This window comes from Mustela lutreola, chromosome 2 (genome assembly GCF_030435805.1).
Source record: "Mustela lutreola isolate mMusLut2 chromosome 2, mMusLut2.pri, whole genome shotgun sequence".
NCBI classification, from domain to species: Eukaryota; Metazoa; Chordata; class Mammalia; order Carnivora; family Mustelidae; genus Mustela; species Mustela lutreola.
In genome coordinates, this window is record NC_081291.1 from 129,082,419 (window position 1) to 129,102,375 (window position 19,957).

Below are 19,957 nucleotides of genomic sequence, written 5' to 3' on the forward strand. Positions count from 1 at the left end.
CTGAGAGCTGGTGTGCTTTCTGACTTGTCGCCTTGGTCAGCCTGTTTTGTTAGCTATAACGAAGAAATGAGGACTGTACCTCCCGCATGACGTTGTTGTGAGGAGGCGTGAAGATTCTTGGCGGAATCCTGGTGCATGGTGAGCTTGGAGGGCAGTGTTCTAGTTGCTACTACTTCAGCAGCCTGTGTGTTTCTTGTAGTTCATGGCTCCTCTCAGAGGGTCTTTCAACCAGAAGGCTTTTCCATCTGAGAGTATCTGTGGCATTTGAGGGAAGTGTCTTTGTGGCATTTGCAGGACAACCTGGAGCCAGCTGGTTTCTCTGTAGGTAGCCCATTACAGCCATCCAACAAATATTTACTGAGCAGGTGCTCAGCGAGGTGTCAGTGGTGAAAGGTCTGGCTCCCCCTCTCCCCTACCTCAAAGTGTCCCCATCTGGTGGGAAGATGGCCACGTCAGCATATCAGCTCATGATGGCAGCTCAGTGGAAGGGCTTCTGAACCTAAGGGTTTTGAAGGGACAACCATAAACCTATGAAGGGATATGAAGAATATGTTCATTTTTTTCTGGGGTTGGGGGAGGTTCCATAGATCTCATCAAAGTCATGAAGGGGACTGGATCCAAAAGGGAGCAGGAGTCACTGCAATGGACACAAGGGACACAGTGCAACAGTAGTGATGTCTTGTCAGACAGGGAGAGGACGACGAGGCTGGGGAAATGTGCAAGGAACAGGAAGTGCCCTAACTGGGTTTGACTGCTTAACACCTGGTGATTGTTTTTGCTGGGGAAGGCCTGGTGGTTTCTCTGCAAATGGTGGAGTCAGGTTCAGAAAATTTCAGGACTGGCTGATTGGGAGAGTCCCATTCTTAGTGGAGTACAGCCAGAAAGACAGCCACTGGATGGTATATTAATTTGGAGCTAAATAAGTAATGAAAGACAGGATATTTCCTAGCCTGTCAGCCCTGAAAAATACTGAAATGAAAGCAAGTTTCTTAAGGTTATTTTTCAGGGGCTGCCAGTTAATAGAATTTATTTTTATTTGTTTATTTTTTTAATTTATTTGTCAGAGAGAAAGAGAGAGAGAGAGCATGAACAGGGGGAGAGGCAGGCAGAGGGAGAAATACTCTTCCTGCAGAGCAGAGAGCCCAATGCGGGACTCGATCCCAGGACCCTGGGATCATGACCTGAGCCTAACGCAGATGCTTAACCGACTGAGCCACCCAGGTATCCCTCCTGTTAATAGAATGTAAAGGTAATATTAGCAACCTTGCCTGTGGCTGTGTATGCATTATGACATTGCCTCCTCACAGCTTCCTAAGGTAGGAAGTGTAGGTGACTCTGTTTTCCCTTTTACAGAGGGGATGCTGAAACCCTGGAGGCTGTTGGTTGCCCAGGTTACACTGATTATAATGGTAGAATAACCTTGGTCATCCGGCCTCTCCCCTGCACCCCTGACATTTAATTACATGTCCAAGATGCATAATAAGCCCTCCGCTGATATTTGTGGAACTCATGTTCTTTAAAAAAAAAAAACAACAAAAAAACACAAAGATCCAACTAAACACCAGGAGTCTTTTTTCCTTTTTTTCAATGTGTTATTTTCTCAAAATATATTATCTGGCATGTAAACTATGATAATATCATTTACTTTATTCAAAGTCAGCTCAACTCAAAAAATATTTATTCAGGGCTTACTATGTCACTAGATATTGAGTTTAGTACTTGAGTCCACATTTATGATGTTTGCCTTTCAGGGAACGTCAAGTCAGTTCTGGACAAATCATTGCTATATAGTGTGCTCTGGGAGGTTATATGGGCCCACCAGTTAACTTCAACAGAATGAAAAATGGGAAAACAAGAAATTCTCGTGACTCAGTTTGGTTTTAAATGATCTAATTATAATTCGTTTCACATCCAAACATTATGCTGTGATTTTTGATTTGGAAATACATTGCATTTATTTTTCTTGGCAAGCACAAATAATGTGTTAAAAAATAGAGGAGAACTTTGCATGTTATGTTAGAAAGGGAAGCAAGAAATCAGTCGGTTGTCTTCACAGAATGAATGCTGAATTTTTTTTGTTATTGTTGTTCCTTTTTAAATTGTTTTATTCTGTGAGAATGTTAAGGAGTAAACATCTTTAGTGTCTAACCGTCCTGCCATCCCCCAGTTCACTTCTGGCTGGTTAAGTAGCTGGACTTTGGAGTCAGGTCAACCAGGGTTGGGTCCAGCTCTAATCACTTCCTAGCCACAGGCTCTGGGAGAGTTTCCCATTCTCTCTAAGCTTCTCTTCTTTAAAATGGGGGTAATAAGTGTGCCTGGAATGGCTTGGTCGGCTAAGCCTTCAACTCTTGATTTTGGCTCAGGTTGTGATTTCAGGGTCATGCGATTGAACCCTGGGTATGCTGAGCATGGAGTCTGCTTAAGATTCTCCCTCTCCCTCTGCCCCATCCCACACCACCCCCACCATCTCTCTCTCTCTAAAACAAAACAAAACAAAACAAAACGAAAGGGTAATAATAGGGCCCTGCTCCTAAGATTGTTGTGAGATTCATTGAGAGTGTCATTAATCTTTATGAATAGTGCCTGGCATACAGTATATTGTCAGCAAATATTAACTAACATTAACATTTATTTTAACATTAATAGTTCTGGGGCGCCTGGGTGGCTCAGTGGGTTAAAGCCTCTGCCTTCGGCTCAGGTCATGATCCCAGGGTTCTGGGACTGAGCCCTGCATGGGACTCTCTGCTCTGCGGGGAGCTTGCTTCCTCCTTTCTCTCTGCCTGCCTCTCTGCCTACTTGTGATCTGTCTGTCAAATAAATAAATAAAATCTTTTTTAAAAAATTAATAGTTCTAATATTATTATTATATTTTTGGCGTAGACATTGCTTATATACTATCCGAAAGGAAAATATCTGCTTCCTTTGGTGTTCTCCTTCTCAGTCATGTTGACCATTAAGATTAGAAGAAAACTCTAGAGTTCTCTGATTTCACCAGTGAATAACAGGAGGTCATTTAAAACTGTTCCCTGCAAAAAATTATAATTCTAGTATTCAATACCAGGAAGAAAAAAAATCGACCCCATTTACTTCCCAGATTGAGATGCAAACAGAAATAAAACACAGCTGCTGTTATCATCCATGGGCACCATCTCTACTTGGTACCGAGAGAGATAATGATCTTGCAGTATTTTATAAGGAGATAACAAAATCAATTACATTATCTCAAATGTAAACACTGAAGGCCTTATCCCATTGCTGGTTAAGATAGGCTGTGACTGTGGCAGCTGTTCACTCACCAGTACAGATTAATTTAGATAAAAGAAAACATAGGCTAATAAATTAAGGTTTGACAACATACAAGTGTGGATGGCGTTACAGTTTGATATTCAAGAATGAAACCAGCAATACAATTGATGGACAAAACGTCAACACAGAGCAACCATGGACATGAGTGGAGGCAGTAATGTGGACAGTTTGGTTCATTTTCCATTATTAAATGGTTAGAGTCTTCACAAAAGCTTGAAAAAAAAATCTACAAACCGTTAGGGTCCACTGAAACTCCATGTGATATTATAAAATATTATGAACCACAAAAACGAAAGGCTAAAAAGAAATGCAGGAGGCTGTTGGGATATGTTGTTTTTATAATTACAATGACTGTAGGGCTAGTAGGATCCCTTTGAAGGTACAGGAATTTACAAACCGTTAGGGTCCACTGAAACTCCATGTGATATTATAAAATATTATGAACCACAAAAACGAAAGGCTAAAAAGAAATGCAGGAGGCTGTTGGGATATGTTGTTTTTATAATTACAATGACTGTAGGGCTAGTAGGATCCCTTTGAAGGTACAGGGATTGAACTAGCTAACATCTTTTGTTGTTAGAAACATAAACCTTGTAAAAAAGATTAATTTGTAGGGGCGCCTGGGTGGCTCAGTGGGTTAAGCCGCTGCCTTCGGCTCAGGTCATGATCTCAGAGTCCTGGGATCGAGTCCCGCATCGGGCTCTCTGCTCAGCAGGGAGCCTGCTTCCCTCTCTCTCTCTGTCTGCCTCTCCATCTACTTGTGATTTCTCTGTCAAATAAATAAATAAAATCTTTAAAAAAAAAAAAAAAAAGATTAATTTGTAGACATTCAACCCATTAAATAAAATCAGTGATTATGAACTTCTATAACCAAGATTTTATTTAATGGGTTGAATGTCTATAAATTAATCTTTTTTTTAAATAGATTTTATTTACTTATTTGACAGAGATTACAAGTAGGCAGAGAGGCAGGCAGAGAGAGAGAGGAGGAAGCAGGCTCCCCGCTGAGCAGAGAGCCCGATGCTGAACTTGATCCCAGGACCCTGAGATCATGACCTGAGCCGAAGGCAGGGGCTTAACCCACTGAGCCACCCAGGCGCCCTATAAATTAATCTTTTTTATATAAGGTTTATGTTTCATAACATAATGACAATGATTATGAACTTCTATAACCAAGTCAATGAGATTTGAGAGCCAAACAAATCTGCTTTATAAGTAAACTCAATACTCACAACAAGTTGAGTGACTTTGGGCAAGTTCCTTAACTAAGTCTTTCAGAATAATCATAAATATCAGGTGGTACCATTGTGAGTATTAAATAACATAGCTGTGCTGAAATTTGCTTATTTATTAGCACATAATAAGCACTTGAGTATAACTGATAAGAAGATTCCTTTCTATTTCTAAGTTTTTCACAAGTTTATATGCTTCTGTTCTTTCTATCTGAAAAAGGTTTTTTCTTTTAGCTCGATTTCAGTGACTCTGTACTATTTATTCCACTTTTCTTGCAGTATGTAGTGTAATCTGATCTCTGTATATCTCAACTTCAACATGCATTTTAACCTGACATTCTGTCCCAGAGGACAGTTTTCCTTTGCTGTGCTAAGGAAGTTGGCAGAGTTAGCCGTAAGACAGTTTAATCAATAGAAAATACCCAAGATTTACAGATTCATGAGCAGCTGTGATATGAGGTAATTTCTTACTTGCTTTACCTTGTCTCATTTCCTCTAAGTTTTTCATTAACTTGTATTTTAAATGAAGCAAAATCTGGCTCATGGGTGGCATCTAGTAAGTGTTTGTTGAGGTGAGAGGGAAGGAAATAAATATTTTAATTGTGACCAGAGGCAACAAGCTCCTCCATGGAAGCCGAGCCGACCTTCAGTAAATTATCCATGCTGGAAAGCATCTGCCACCTGCTTCTCGTGTTCATACAAAAAACTACTTGGGTTAGTTTCTTGGGTTAAAGTGATTAACTTATATGGGGAAGCTGAACAATAGGGGACATTTTTTATCTACAGTTAGGGTTCTAGTGTTACAGGGACCCTAGAGATGAAATTCTCACCCTCCTTAGCCTATAAGGAGTAACGAAGGCCCCGAGAGAGTAAATGGCTCCATCCCAAAGTACTGAGCTTCAAGAGGAAGTCCCTTTCTGTTCTTTCCATTTGAGTCTTGTCCAGGGGCACTTCGAATTTACTAAAACTTCCATCTATTGCAGGGACATGTACGTATTTACCAAAGGTGTACAGGAAGATAAAAGACTGTGGTTGAGAACATCAGCTCTTGGGTCAGAGAGACCCGGTTTTAAATCCCTTCTTCACTACTTGTAAGCTCTGTGACCTTGGACACATTGTCTGAGGTGTTCATCAAATTACCTAATCTCTCTGTGCCTCAGTGTTTTTCTCTGTGAAGAGGGGATGGTAAGCTCTTCAATAGAAATAAACCTGCATAGATTTATTATTGATGATAAACACAATAATGTATATAAAGGGCTATCACCAAGCCAAATGCATATGAAGCAATCAGTATACATTAACTATTATTATAATATAAATTAGAAGTGGGAAAGAGAGGTGAGGGGAAGCAACGTAGGCAAGAATGGGCCTCTGTTTTGCTAACTGTAGGCCACTGATGTGGCTCCAGGCTTCCTTACAGCCAGCGTGGAGAAAGAAACATGACCAATTATGTAGTTCACAGAGAACTTTGTTTTATTAATTATATAGATCTGGGCAAACCAGAGCCACATTCCTCTACCCCAGTCTTCTGAGTTACTAGACATGATCTCTTTCTACCAGACATGGCAGTACAGGTTTCAGAGACTTGATGAGTTCCCATAAGGGCTGTGCAGGTCTGGTCAGGCTCTCTTAGCGTTGGCCACAGAGCCTTCTCCCCTGACCCCCCTCCCCCAGATTCTTGATCATACCGGTAGGAGAGAACCTGGCTGAAGGTCTTGCGCTCAGCACATGCTCTTCTCAGGAAGGCTAAAGACCTTGGAGGAGGCCAGGAATGAACTTGAACTTATTCATCATTATGTATTTGCTCATGGCACCTCACAATGAGTGAGCGACAGGTGCTCTGTAAATGTTTGTGAGGTATAGTAATAAGTGAGCTTGTATGGCAGAGTTGTTCTTATGAAAATCCTGCCATTTTCAGGCCTGGTTGTAACAGAGAGATTATTTCCAGCAAGAGGAATTTTTCATCCAGCTCTGATGACAGCGCTCAAGGCGTAAATCTCTGTATTTTAAAGGAAAAATAAAATCTGTGTGAACTCTTCCTCCCTGGGTATTGGTGTGCAACGACTTGTGTTATTAAATGTCGAAATGAGATAGAACCGGTTTTCTTAAAAAAGGAGAGAAGTACAATTCGAACACCTCCAGTATCTTTCAGAAGAAGTATGCTCATCAGTTACCTTTCAAGACACGTACGTTGTCATGGCCCAAACCTCCTAGTTCAAAAAGATCGTATATACATTTTGCTTGGGATAGAGGACATCTAGAAAATTTCTGCTGTTGCAAAAATAACTTTTAAATCTGCTTCTTGAAATTATTGTAAAATGCCCTCAATTTTCTTTAGAAAATACTTAAAGTGGGTTAATTTTACCTGACATTTTTTCCCCAATGTATTTGTTAGCGTGGAGAATCCATTCCTTCCCTCTGAATCACCATCGCCAAACCAGCCTCCCTGGAGTCTCTCATTTATCCAAGTTAATGAAATTGGATGAAAAATATGTTGGCATTTCTTCAATGTAGCATTTCTCTTTCTTATTTGCTTGTGATTAAGGATCTCACTCTGATTTAATTTACAGGCTAGGAATCCTTTAAACATGAAACAGGAAAATCAATGACAAGGTTGCTTGAGATAACCGAGGCTCACACAGAGAGGGTTGACTTGTTTCCATGTGCGGTCTCTAAGCCTGGCTTCATACCGTGGAATGAGTGTGGATTCATTCGAAATAGTAAATCCTTGTAACCCTTCCTTTTTCTCCCCAGCCCCTTTGCTCGTACCCTGTCGGAAGCCAACATGTCCCTGAAAAATGAGCCAAGAGTCAATACCTCTGCACTGCAGAAAATCGCTGCTGACATGAGTAATTTGATAGAAAATCTGGACACGCGGGAGCTGCACTTTGAGGGAGAAGAGGTGGATTACGATGTTTCCCCCAGCGATCCCAAGATACAGGAAGGTAAAGACCGATGGTCTGAGCAAGGCGAGAGTTGATCGGCGTTGCTTGGCAGAGCGCGGATTTGAAATAACAGGCAAATGATTGATTCCCCCCTCCCCTTTTTTAATTGTGTTATGTTAGACCTTCCTGTGGGTGTCTTCACCGAGGGCTGAGACTGCTTCATTAGCTGTGTGCTTGTAGTAGTTATGATTCTTGGGCCCATGCCCAGAAAAGGCAAGTTAGGCTAATATCGTGTATCCTTGCAATGTCATTGTATTCCTGCAATAACGTTATCTACTTGTTTGTTTTTTAGCGTGTATTCCGTTCTCTGCTATTTATAAGACTCAAGGATTTAAGGAGCCTAACATACAGACGTATCTTTCCGGCTGTCCAATAAAAGCCCAAGTCCTGGAAGTGGAACGCTTTACATCTACAACAAGGGTCAGCATATTTATGGACTCACCTTGTGTTAGCCATTGTAGACGAGTCGATGCACTGACTTCCATTTTCCTTCCTTGTAGTGATGACTATGTTTTTAGATTTTTTTTTTTAAAACCACTTCTAAGTCCTCACTGACTCTCAAGTTTTTGCTTTCCATTTAGTCTTTATTCTCATATGCCTCTTTCCTCATTCTGGAAAATGCCTCTCTTAAAAAAAAGGGGGGGGGATACCTAAGGCAAGTTTAATAAATTGCTGAGTGCCTCTCCTAGTCCTCTTCTCTCCCCAATTTTCTGTTTAATGTGGGCTCCTGGGGCATAGCCATTCCACCTAGAATGCCGCATAGAAGCCAAGGAAAAGCTTAGCTTTCCTAATGCTTGTTTAGCTAGAAAATCATGATGTCACCTGGCTCTTGAAACAGGCCAGGATGCTAGTGGACTGGTCCGGGTCACTCCCCAGAAGCCCAGCTGAGCGAATTGTGCCGGCCTCCTCTGCCACTCTGATTCGCTCCTAGCACCTGTCCTTGAGCCCCTGTTCACAGGCTTTTCTCTTTGAGTGCTGGAAAGGCATCTTCTGTGAAGGTGACTTCACCAAGCAAAGCATCCCTTTGTGAAATGTATTGAACTAGAGGCTGTTAGAGTCACTGCCTTTGCTCAGTTACTGTTTATCACAGAGGTCCAGTCTGATAAGTGGAGTTGCTGCAGGCTGGTGGCCTTTGTCCCCTGGGGCTAAACTCTGGCTCCCCACAGAGGAAGGCCACCTTGGTTCCTGCCTCAGGGGAAGGGTAGAAGAACCTTGCTCCAGAGGCAGGGTCTGCCTGGCCTTCCTCCTCGTCTTTTGCAGGGTGCCACGTGCTACCTTGGTCCTCACAGTTTTGCTTAGTGGTCTGCCCTGACTACCTGTGCTTGCCTGCACATCTTGACTCCTAGTTTACACCCACCTTTCCTCTAGGCTGTTTGTATGAGATGAGTCTGTACCCTCTGCTATACTGCTAAGCACAACCCGCTCAGTAATGTCTCTGAGATGACCTTTGCTTTCCTATTTTGCCTACCAGCTTTTAGATTGGGAGGGGATAAGCATGCTCACAGGATTAAATGTCCAGACTCCAGAACCAGGCTGCATGGTTTAATTCCTGTTTTTGCTTTGTGATCTCTAGTAAGCTGTTTAATCTTTGTTTCTCCCATTTCCTTATGTGAATAATGGGTGTAATGGTGCCTACATTATAGGTTTGTTATGAGGATTTAATAATAATACATAGCATTATACAAGAATTTTGTATATTATATTATTAGGGAGCAAGAACTTTCTATCCCCTTCAAAAATCCTTCTAGCCAGATGAAGACTCAAATTGACGTGAGACAGATTAATAGGAGAAAATCAAATTTAATTTCATGTGTATGGGGAATCCACATAGACATGGAAATTCCAAAACCGGGCAAAATCAGGTATTTATGTTATTCTGAACTATGGAGAATTGGGTCGGGGTCTGGAACTTCAAAGGGAAGGAATTCAGTTCATAGGGAGATGAGGAAGAGCGAATGTTTGGTAAACAAATGTTTGCTGGGCCACTCGGAAACAAGGAGACATGGAGGACTTTGATCGAACAGACCTTGCTAGTTCCTCCCTGTCTACCTTGCTTAGTTCATATTATAATGTAGTCATCTGTGGTGAGCTTTCTTTCTGGAGCAGGTCCTCTAGCTAAATTCTTTCTAGACCGCTGAGGTCAGGGAGATAAAGAGCTTTTCCAGGATCTGCTGGGTTTGGTTGCTTTTTAACTCAAAGTGATCTTCATGCCAAAGCAGCCTGCTCTTGGCCCTTACAGTATTATAGAAGCATATGGCCCTTACAGTATTATAGAAGCATATACTGTACAATGCTATGTATTATTAACATGAGAGTTCTTCTAAAGTTATTCACAAAGATAAGTATTCAAGTTCCCAAGCCAGGACCTTCTCCTTGGCTTGTGCTCCTGTTCGTTCGTGGAATGAGTTTGGTTTAGTTCCCTAAGGATTATCTGTACCCTCCTTGGTGTTTGGTTTACTAAGACATGTGAACTAAATTCTTGCGGTTTACATGTGACTCCAGGTTTATAAAAATACACTTTTTCTAATTACCGAATACATTCTCTGTACCCGCTCAAGACAAGGCACATCTCTCTCATCTCTCTTCATTTGCATGACAGTCCAGGGAGACTGATGTTATTAGGGCCCTATCAGGCTGGAGATTTGCATTTGACTGTGCCCCACCCTTCTCCACCCTGTGTTCTGCCCCTCCAGGCTCTTGGCTTTTGTCCTGTGGTAGGGCTCAGACAGTGGAGAGCCCAGATAGGAAGTGGGGGTCCCCTTAGGCTGGCTGTGTCCCTTGACCAAGGCAGCCATCTTTATATGGTTCTCTCCTTCTTGTTCAGTACCTGGTCTTGCCTCTTGTCCTTTCAAGAGTGGGGATGCCTTCAGAACCCAGAACTTCCTTCCTTTAGGGTTTCCTTACCCCATCATGTCTTCGTAAGCAATTCCTTTATGAAAACTCTTCGAATTACTCCAATTCTAAAAAATTCCCATAATTCTCCTGGGATGTTGTCTGACAGACACTTGGCTGAAGTTTCACAGCTGGTAGGCTGCACCTCAGGGTTTCAGACCTTTAAAAGCTTCAAAAAGGCTGCGCTAGTCTTTTTTCATGGTACCATACTGCCTCATAATTGCTAAGAAGTTTAGTATGAAACTGGGTGTCTATATGTGAGGGATAAAACTTGGCATTTGCAGTATTTTCTAAGTATTCAGTTTTCATAGGATTGAAAAGTATAATCCCAGGAAATGTGGCCACTTGCTTAAATTGTGTAATTTTTCTTATGTATGTGGTTCATCTTTTTTTTTTTTTTAAAGATTTTATTTATTTATTTGTCAGAGAGAGAGAGCGAGCGAGCAAGAGCGAGCACAGGCAGAGTGGCAGGCAGAGTCAGAGGGAGAAGCAGGCTCCCTGCGGAGCAAGGAGCCCGATGTGGGACTCCATCCCAGGACGCTGGGATCATGACCTGAGCCGAAGGCAGCTGCTTAACCAACTGAGCCACCCAGGCATCCCTATGTGGTTCATCTTAAATTGAATGTTTTTCACTTGCCTGCAACATTTCTGGCCATTCTAAGTTTTCCTGCATTCTTCTGTGTGATACATGATGGAGGATGATGCTTATCATGTTGGCCAAAGTAAAAGGCAGCATACAGTTCTGAACCCCGGAAGTGGTGTTTTTCAACTTCCAGCTGTTATAACTGTCACGAATCCTAAGTTGAGGCAAAGCAAATGCTAGATTTGAATATTAACCAGTGATATGGTTGGATTCCAGACTTAAGAGCATGTAGGTTGCATTGATCCTCATGCTTATGTTTTATATACGACATCTACCCAGAGCGGTCATGCTTTAGAAGTTTGCCAAGTGTGCCAGACATCAGTAATGAGTGACAGTGGGCCGGGGATCCCCCATGGGCTTGGTGACATCAGAGTCTGGATCAACTAGCGGAGAAAGAGATACTTACTTTCTCCTGCCCCCAACACCTTTGGTTCCTAAACCTCCCAGCAGAGGCCAGTGTCCTCTAGGTGGACCAGAGTGCCCTGTGCCCTACCCAACCCCCTGTTCCCCGCCCCGCCTTCCAAACTCACAGACCTTCCTTCAAGATCTCCTCTGCTCCTCTGCTTTATTTTTTATTTTTTTTTTTTAAGATTTTATTGTTTTGAGAGAGAGAGGGAGAGAGCGAGCCTGAGAGGGGGGAGGTGCAGAGGGAGAGAAAGAAACTCCCCACTGAGCTTGGAGCCTGACACGGGGCTTGATCCCAGAATTCTGGGATCATGACCTGAGCTAAAGGCAGACACTTCACCGACTGAGCCACCCAGGCGCCCTGCTCCTCTGCTTTAGAAATATCCCTCAGTTTCCTGACACTTTGTACTCTATCAAAACTATCCCCCAGATCGGTTAGTTTTTCCGGTTGAAATAATTCACTAGTCAATCTTGGCATTTTAATAAAAAATCTTTTAAAAATTTTAAGTGGGGATTCATTTTAGTTAAGTAATTGGGAAAAGCATTTTGCATGTAGGAAAATCTTGGGCTCCTTTCCCTCTAATTGTCCTATATCTTGCTGGTCACTGGTGGTGCTTCAGGGCAGGGAGATATTGTAGACAGGATAGACCTTGGAATATGTTGCAGGAGGAGAAGACATTAATGTCATTTGCAAAGGGCGAGAAGTGGGCTAAGATCATATTGTGTTCCTGGAATCCATTTCCTCCAGCTTTCCTCTCACCTCACTCCAGTTGTCTGTTCTCTGCTTATACTTTTGGACAAGCAAAATTACTTCTGATAACTAATTAGGGTCCTCACTCATTGTCTCCTTTACCTGGTTTCTTGTTTCAGGGTTGTGTGTGTGTGTGCGTGTGTGTGTTTATGTTTTTGGAGCAGTAGGATTTGTGGAGTTTGTCTTTGGTGCAATTCAGAATTGGTCTTTATGTATATTATAAGGTGAACATTTAAGGGAATATTAATTCTGTAATCAGTTGTTTTAGAAAACATTTTGCTTAAGTACTTATCCAAAACATGTAAGCCAAATTTAAGTTACTTATTAATTAGCTATAGTTCATGGAGAGATTTTAGAGTTTTTATTATTATCTAAAATATCAATCATTTTTATTGATCACTGTAGGTGCCAAGTATCAATCTTTACACTATTGAATTAACACATGGGGAATTTAAGTGGCAAGTTAAGAGGAAATTCAAACACTTTCAAGAATTTCACAGAGAGCTGCTCAAGTACAAAGCCTTTATCCGAATCCCCATTCCCACCAGAAGGTAACTGTTTCAGAATAATTATATAAAGTTATTCCAGTATACAAGTTGGGTGGGAAGAATATTTTATCGATATTATGGGTTAGCTTGTCCATTGTCAGTGGATATTTTCTATTAAAATAGGCTTTTCTAAAAATAAACCATTTTATGAAAGGTTTTATAAGAGTAATATTAGAATCATATTGGAAAGAATAATAAATGTTTCCAACGCGTGGGTGTTTTAGGCACACGTTTAGAAGACAGAACGTCAAAGAAGAGCCTCGAGAGATGCCAAGTTTGCCCCGTTCCTCTGAAAACATGATCAGAGAAGAACAGTTCTTTGGCAGAAGGGTAAGTCCTTCCAGTCTTCTGCTGTTCAGAGTAGAATTTTGTAGTTCTGTAGAAACCTGGCGGCTCCTGAGGGGTGGGGCTGGGGGGCTAGCTGCAACTGTTCTCGCCCCAGGAACCCTCACCCAGGCTGGCTTCTCTGGAACTTGTTAGGCAGTCCTTCCCCAAGCCATTTTGACCTGGGGAGGGTGTGTTTCCCTGAAGAGGAGGAGTGTTCTGTGAAGAAGCTTCCTCCCAGCGGGAACCTCTTAGGGCTCCTTGCGAGTCAAGATTGAGCTCATCGTTGAGTGTTTTGAGATCTACTCTTTTAACAACTTATATTTCCCTCTCTTTGTTCCAGGCTTTGTAGTAGCTTGTCCTAAATCTGTGGAGGTCTCATTCCCAAACTGTGGGGGGAGCTCTTCAGGTCAGAGAGTGGTAGGACAGAATCCCGAGGCCCTGGTCCTCTGCCCCAGTGATGCAGAGACACGCAGGGGAGGAGATAGTTTTTCTGCTGGAAAGTTACCAAGTAAATGTCAGTTCTGTTCTGTAATCTGAAAGTTTAATGTTCTGAAAGCAATATTTGATTTCTTCTTTGTGTAGTTGTCTTCTTGTATGAAATCTTTTTAGCGATCTAGAACAAATATTTTCCAAGATACTCTACAGTGTGGGGTTTCTGTGTGCACTTACGTGAATGCAGTTGAAAATGAGAAGCTGTGGCTTTAACAGTTAGTGCTTCCACACACATCATCGTAGTCACTGTGATGGACATTACCCTCGTGCATTTGAGTATTTGAAATCAGGGTACAACTTACTAGAAAGTCTCTCTCTCCTTTTTTTTTAACCTCTCCCTGCCCCCCCCCCCACCAAAACAGCTGTGAAAAATACAGTAATATATCCACCAGTAAATTCAGTGTTATAATTAAGGAAATTCAGGGTTTTAATAAAATCAACAAATGCCTTTAGACTGTCTACCATGGACAAGTCTTGTGCTAGTAACTATGGAAGATTAAAAGAATGTACAGCTTGGGTCTTGTCAGCAGTTTTTAAAAGACAGAAGCATGTAAAACATTAAATAGCAAGAAGGAATTTGAAAAATGGCTCAGGGGTACTATGGAAATACCTCATTAATGCTATTCAAGATTCCTTTCCTGTGATAATAGGAGTAAAGAATTGAATAAGTTTGCAGAAGGTAAAATGAGATAATGATCACATCCCTGTCACTGTTATCTCTCATCTAATATATTTGTGTTACAGAAACAACTAGAAGATTATTTGACAAAGCTACTAAAAATGCCCATGTATAGAAACTACCATGCAACAGTAAGTATTGTTCAGTGACTTAAATTTTGAAATAGTTTATAAAATCATAAGTTGTCAGCTGAATGTTGGATCGTTTTATTAACAGAAGTGCTTGTATCCACTTCTCCAGCATTCCTCAAGTTACAGTTAATGAGCGCAAAATTGACTCGACAGCAATAATTTAGTTCATGGCGATGCCATTTAAAAAATCATGTATAAATTAATGTGTCTAAAACAGTAGATTTAAACGAACTTGAAACTCTGCTCCAGGCTAGATTATCTAGAAATTGACGTCTTTGTCTCCTCGGGTTTCCAGAATAATACCCCAAAGCATTTCTAAGCCTAAAGGAAAAAACACTTGAGTAGTAAGTGAGGAAACAGCTGAGCAGAGTCGAATACCCAGCATTTATACAGAGCTGCTTGGTTGGCCATCAGGTTAGCCCATGATGCTTATGAAAGGCCTGTCTTTTCATGTGAAAGTGAGAAGCATGGGAAAAATGAGGGGGAGGAAAAAACTCTGGGGAAATAAAAGAGAGAAGACGTGGTGAGGCTTAGAAGCAGCTGGAAGGCCCACAGGTGCCAAGCAGGAAGGACCAGGCTTTTGTAGAAGTTTTCAGAAAACAGTAAGGTCAGTCCTCTTAGAGGCCTTGAAGGCATGTTTTTAAAGGGTTAATCTTCAATTATCTAAAAGTCCAGATAACTGAGAATGTCCTGAGTTATTGTATTTTTGCATCTGTATGTGTAGAAACTGTAATGCTCGGGGGTTGAATGTATGTATATGGTATAAGGGGCGGAAATTAAGAATAGGCAGTCACGGCCTACTAGATGTGTCCTCTAGTTTAGAGAATGCCATTACTTAAATACTTAAATAGAGGGAAGGGGCATCTGGGGGCTCAGTTAGTTAATCATCTGACTATCGGTTTCTGCTCAGGTCATGATCTCAGAGTCCTGAGGTTGAGCCCGCATGGGGCTCCATATCAAGGCAGAATCTGCTTGAGAGTCTTTCCCTCTCTCTTCCCTCCCCTGCTCCTTCCCCATCCCACACTTGTGTGCTTGCTTTCTCTCTCAGATACATAAAAAATTCTTAAAAAAAAAAAAAAAGAAAGAAAGAAAAAAGAAAGGAAATAAGGAAGGAAGTCTTCTGTGTTAGGAGAGGAAGCAAGAGCTCCTTGACCCTTTGGCGTTTTCTGGTGACTCGCTGCAATCTTGCTGCCTGCCAGGGTATTATCTGGAGGCTGGACAAACCCCCATTCTGTCCCCTAGTTCCCCCAAGCACAAATGATCTGGGGCAGAGCCCATGGCCCACCTTCTGCGGCAACTTGCATTGTTCCATTTGGTGGACTTGAAGGAGCATATGTGGTTTCCTAATCCTGGAGGAGTTTTCCCAGGAAAACCAGCAACTTGGGTCCAACCAGAGGCTCTCAAGAGAAGAAGGATAGGAGAGATTTCTTCCCTTCTAGGACTCAGAAACATGCATCTTTGAGAGAGTGTAACGAGTAAGGATGTCACTGCTGTTATTTCCGATTATATAACTGGTCATTGCTACGGCTAAAAATGCTGTTTCCTGTTGTGTTCTCTGAAGAGATATATGCTGAGGAGTATTTAAATGTGTGCCAGTACCAGTATGTGATGGTTTTGCATTTGTTTTACTCTTCTGCCTGCCTGTGACTTTATTGCTACTATTTCTTTTGGCTTTAGAACAGTAATTGCTAAGTTTAGTCTTCTCTTTCTGTGTATAGTACTACATTTTAGATTCTTATGTTGATTAAAAAATGTGACATTTTCTTAAATGTTTATTTTATTTTCTAATCATGAAAATCTTTCCAGAGTTGAGCCGTATTTTGTCGAGAAATTCTAGAATGTCTTCTAAACATTTCCTCTAAAAGGGAAAACCTGGTCTCAACTGACCCAAATATATGTTACCCTACATTTTTGATAGCTACTTATTTACCCTAAGAATGGAATTCTCCATAATGATTCAGACATAAGATACAATTCAATCTATCTTAATTTTCTAACGTTATTAAATTGTCACATAATGTAATTTGGCCTAGAGACTAGATTTACAGGCTTTTGCCTCATATTTGTGAAATTAGATTGGCATCTTTGTGTATCCTTTGATAATTGTGAGAAATATTAAAACTCCTGTCTGTAAAATCATATTAAAAGTAATTTTTCGACAATCACATATAATTAATTTATACTTTTTAACTGTAAAACAAGCTTATTAGAAGTTAATTTGGGTCTTTAGGCCAGAGATCATGGATCATAGGTCAAGGGTCAGATAGGATCACATCTCTAATTTCCATAGAATTTCAATGAAACCAAACATGAACAGTTTTGTTTTTTTTTTTAAATTTTCCTATGGTCATTGGTTAAGTTAGTATTTAGATCAGGAATTTTTTTTTCCAGGAGTATAACTTTTTAAATTCCTTCTTCCTCCTTGAGGGTCTGAAAAACATGTCATTAGTGTTTTAGTGAATTTAACATCAGATAATTCCCTCAGAGATTATTGGTAATCCATTCTGTTTACTCATTTGTAAAATAGGGATACATGTCTTTGTACTCTGCTTAAGGCATAAATCTGTTTTTAAAAAAGGGATGTGTTTACTCAATTGTAACATACAAAATACAAAATCTCAAACAGAATTCCTTTTATATTCTAAGTTGTATTGGTGCTAGCTCTAATACTGAAGCCTAATAATAAAAGGGATACTGAAATATCTAATAGTGAAAGGGAGCATTTTAATTAGTAACTGGAAAATGCATGGCTTGCAGGGAATTTAAAGGAAGAGTCATTAGGAACAGGAAATGTGGGTGCCTCAGTGGCTCAGTGGGTTGAAGCCTCTGCCTTCAGCTCAGGTCATGATCTCAGGGTCTTGAGACCAAGCTCTGCATCGGGCTCTCTGTTCAGCAGGGATTCTACTTCCCTTCCTCTCTCTCTGCCTGCCTCTCTGCCTACTTGTGATCTCTGTCTGTCAAATAAATAAATAAAATCTTAAAAAGAAAAAAAGGAACAGGAAATGTACCTTTTTTCCAGCTGAAGATTAAAATCTAGAAAGGGAATGAAATGCATCATTTCTAGAAGCATCCTAGGTTGACAGGATGCTATTGCTAACTTCCAGTTTGACTGACATTTAACTGTGGTAACTCAGATTCCTTACCTCCCAGAGGGTGATTTCAGGCTAATCACCCTCTGGGAAGTAAGGAATCTGAAAGCATTCCACAGACAGACAATACTGAGCCCCCCCCCCCTTGTTTTATACGGTGAGTGAATTCAGTTTGAGGGGAAGAATGGGTAAAGGTGAATGAAGATGCCCACAGTGTTTCCATGCCAATGGGGAGAAGCTGTGCTGTTAAACAGCTGCGCCTGCAAAGTAAGGGACGTCTTGTCGTTCTCATGATTGAGTCTTAAGAGCTGAGAGGATCTGGCCTCTCCGTTTCCTCCACTGATGAGATGTCTTCTCTTTTCTCTGGGGCTGTGTTCATTGTCTGACCTGGAAGGCAAGCTTTCCTGGAGTAAGAGAGCCAACCTCCTACTCTTCCCAGAAGGGCACTGCCCAACCCAGCACTTTTGTCTCCCTTGCTTCTGAGAATTTCCCGCTGGGGCACTTGCTTGGGCATTTTGCTGCCTCAGGCATCAAGGTGGCCTCTGAACATCCCCTCCCCTTCCAGTACAAAGATGAACTGGAGGAACTATGAATGCATGATTGCCGGGTAATTTCCAGGGCTTGTTGTTACCCCTTGAGCTAATTGCTTGTCCCTTGTCTTTGGAACTTTATTCCCTGTTTGCCTAACATTACTTGTACTTCTCACAAGTTGGAAAAATAATATTGATTAATACATTCAAGAGATCAGTCAGCCTGTGGAATATTGTCCAGCTAAACTGATCATTAAATTCATGTTCTTGAGACTCACTCACCTGGGCAAATAGAGAATTGATTGTTACCACTCAGGATGCACTGAGAAGTGTGGACGACACAGTCTTTGTTCAATTTCACATTGTGTTATTTGGGTTTGCCTCTAAATTGACCTTGCCACATTTACTTTTAATCTGATAAATCTGTATTAGAGCACATATTGCCAGAGATTCTTTTTTTTTTTTTTTAATCAATAACAAGGCTAGTTGTTTCTTGAAATCTCTCCCTAGTTGAACTAAAGTGATAAGGATAGTTTTAAATTTTATATTGGTACATAAATCTCTGCATTACTAACACATTTTTTTATTTAGATGAAATTCTTTACACTTAGCAATTTTATTATATTTTGAAGTTATGATTTCTGAATTATTTCCAAGAATACTTCTGCTGTCAACTCGATGATAAGAGCCATGTGAATAAGAAACTATCCAGATATTAGATAAATGGTTTCCTTGATTTTTGCTTTTCATTTCCTGTTCCTCCATTTAACTGTTCTGTAGCTTTGCATATAAATTAGTTATACCTCTGTAGTAATTTCTTCCAGTGTAAACTAGGATTGACATTTTCTCTCTGCTCCCTAGAGATTAAATGAGAAGTTATGGTTTAGGGTTTTAAAACATTTTGGATTCTATGTTCAGAGTCTGCAGTGTCACTTCTAATAACAAGCATTTCCACAGATGGGATTTTAAAAATACGGTACTGAATTACAATGTTTTATACAAGAATGAACTGTAAAGTCTTCATAGAATCTTTATAAAAAATTTAATGTGAAGATATATTTGATTGAGGGTTTTTAAGTCTTTCAGGATTTTTTTTCTGAGGATTATCTTTATTTATTTGAGAGCGAGTAAGTGAGAGAGACAAAAAACACTAGTGGGGGAGGGGCAGAGGGAGAGGGAGAAACAGTCTCCCTGCTGAGCAGGGATCCTGATGTAGGGCTTGGTCCCAGGACCCTGAGATCATAACCTGAGCCAAAGGCAGATGCTTAATGGACTGAGCCACCCAGGTGCCCCATGTCTTTCTGAATTTAATTTTTAATGTTTTAATTTTAATTTTTTTATTATGTTCAGTTAGCCAGTATACAGTACATCGTAAGTATTTAGTTGTAGTCTTTAATGATTCATTAGTTGCGTATAACACCCAGGGCTCATCACCACATGTTCCCTCTGTAATACCATTACCTGGCCACCCCATCTCCCCACCCCACTCCCTTCTGTAACCTTCTGTTTGGTTCCCAGAGTCCAGAGTCTCTCATGATTTTTCTCCCTGTCCGTTTCTTCTCATTCAGTTTTCCCTTCCTTCCCCTGTGATCCTCTGCTCTATTCCCTATGTTCCACATATGAGTGAGACCATATGATAATTGACTCTCTGCTGGACTTATTTCACTCAGCACAATCTCCTCCAGTTCTGTCCATGTTGATGCAAATGGTGGGTAATTATCCTTTTTGATGGCTGAATAATACTCCTTTGTATATATGGACCATATCTTCTTTATCCTTTTGTCTGTTGAAGGGCATCTGGGCTCCTTCCACAGTTTGGCTATTGTGGACATTGCTGCTATGAACATTAGGGTGCATGTGCCCCTTCTTTCACTACATCTGTATCTTTGGGATAAATACCCAGTAGTGCAACTCCCGGGTCATAGGAAAACAGTATGAACGTTCCTCAAAGTATTAAAAATAAGTCTGTCTGAATTTTTACAAATAA

At 40.9% G+C, this 19,957-nt stretch overlaps 1 protein-coding gene across 6 annotated transcripts in view; it reads left to right on the forward strand.

The window, feature by feature from the left end:
• Nucleotides 1–19,957, forward strand: part of PLD1 (phospholipase D1) — a 200,104-nt gene that overhangs the window by 71,615 nt on the left and 108,532 nt on the right. For all 6 annotated transcript variants that reach the window (XR_009351014.1, XM_059163476.1, XM_059163478.1 and 3 more), the window contains exons 2-6: nucleotides 7,293–7,483; nucleotides 7,776–7,903; nucleotides 12,580–12,725; nucleotides 12,947–13,052; nucleotides 14,286–14,351. Coding sequence is in view for 5 of the 6 variants with exons in the window: in XM_059163478.1 (XP_059019461.1) it covers nucleotides 7,293–7,483; nucleotides 7,776–7,903; nucleotides 12,580–12,725; nucleotides 12,947–13,052; nucleotides 14,286–14,351 (637 nt within the window). In the remaining variant the exon portion in view is untranslated. The remainder of the gene's footprint in view (nucleotides 1–7,292; nucleotides 7,484–7,775; nucleotides 7,904–12,579; nucleotides 12,726–12,946; nucleotides 13,053–14,285; nucleotides 14,352–19,957) is intronic.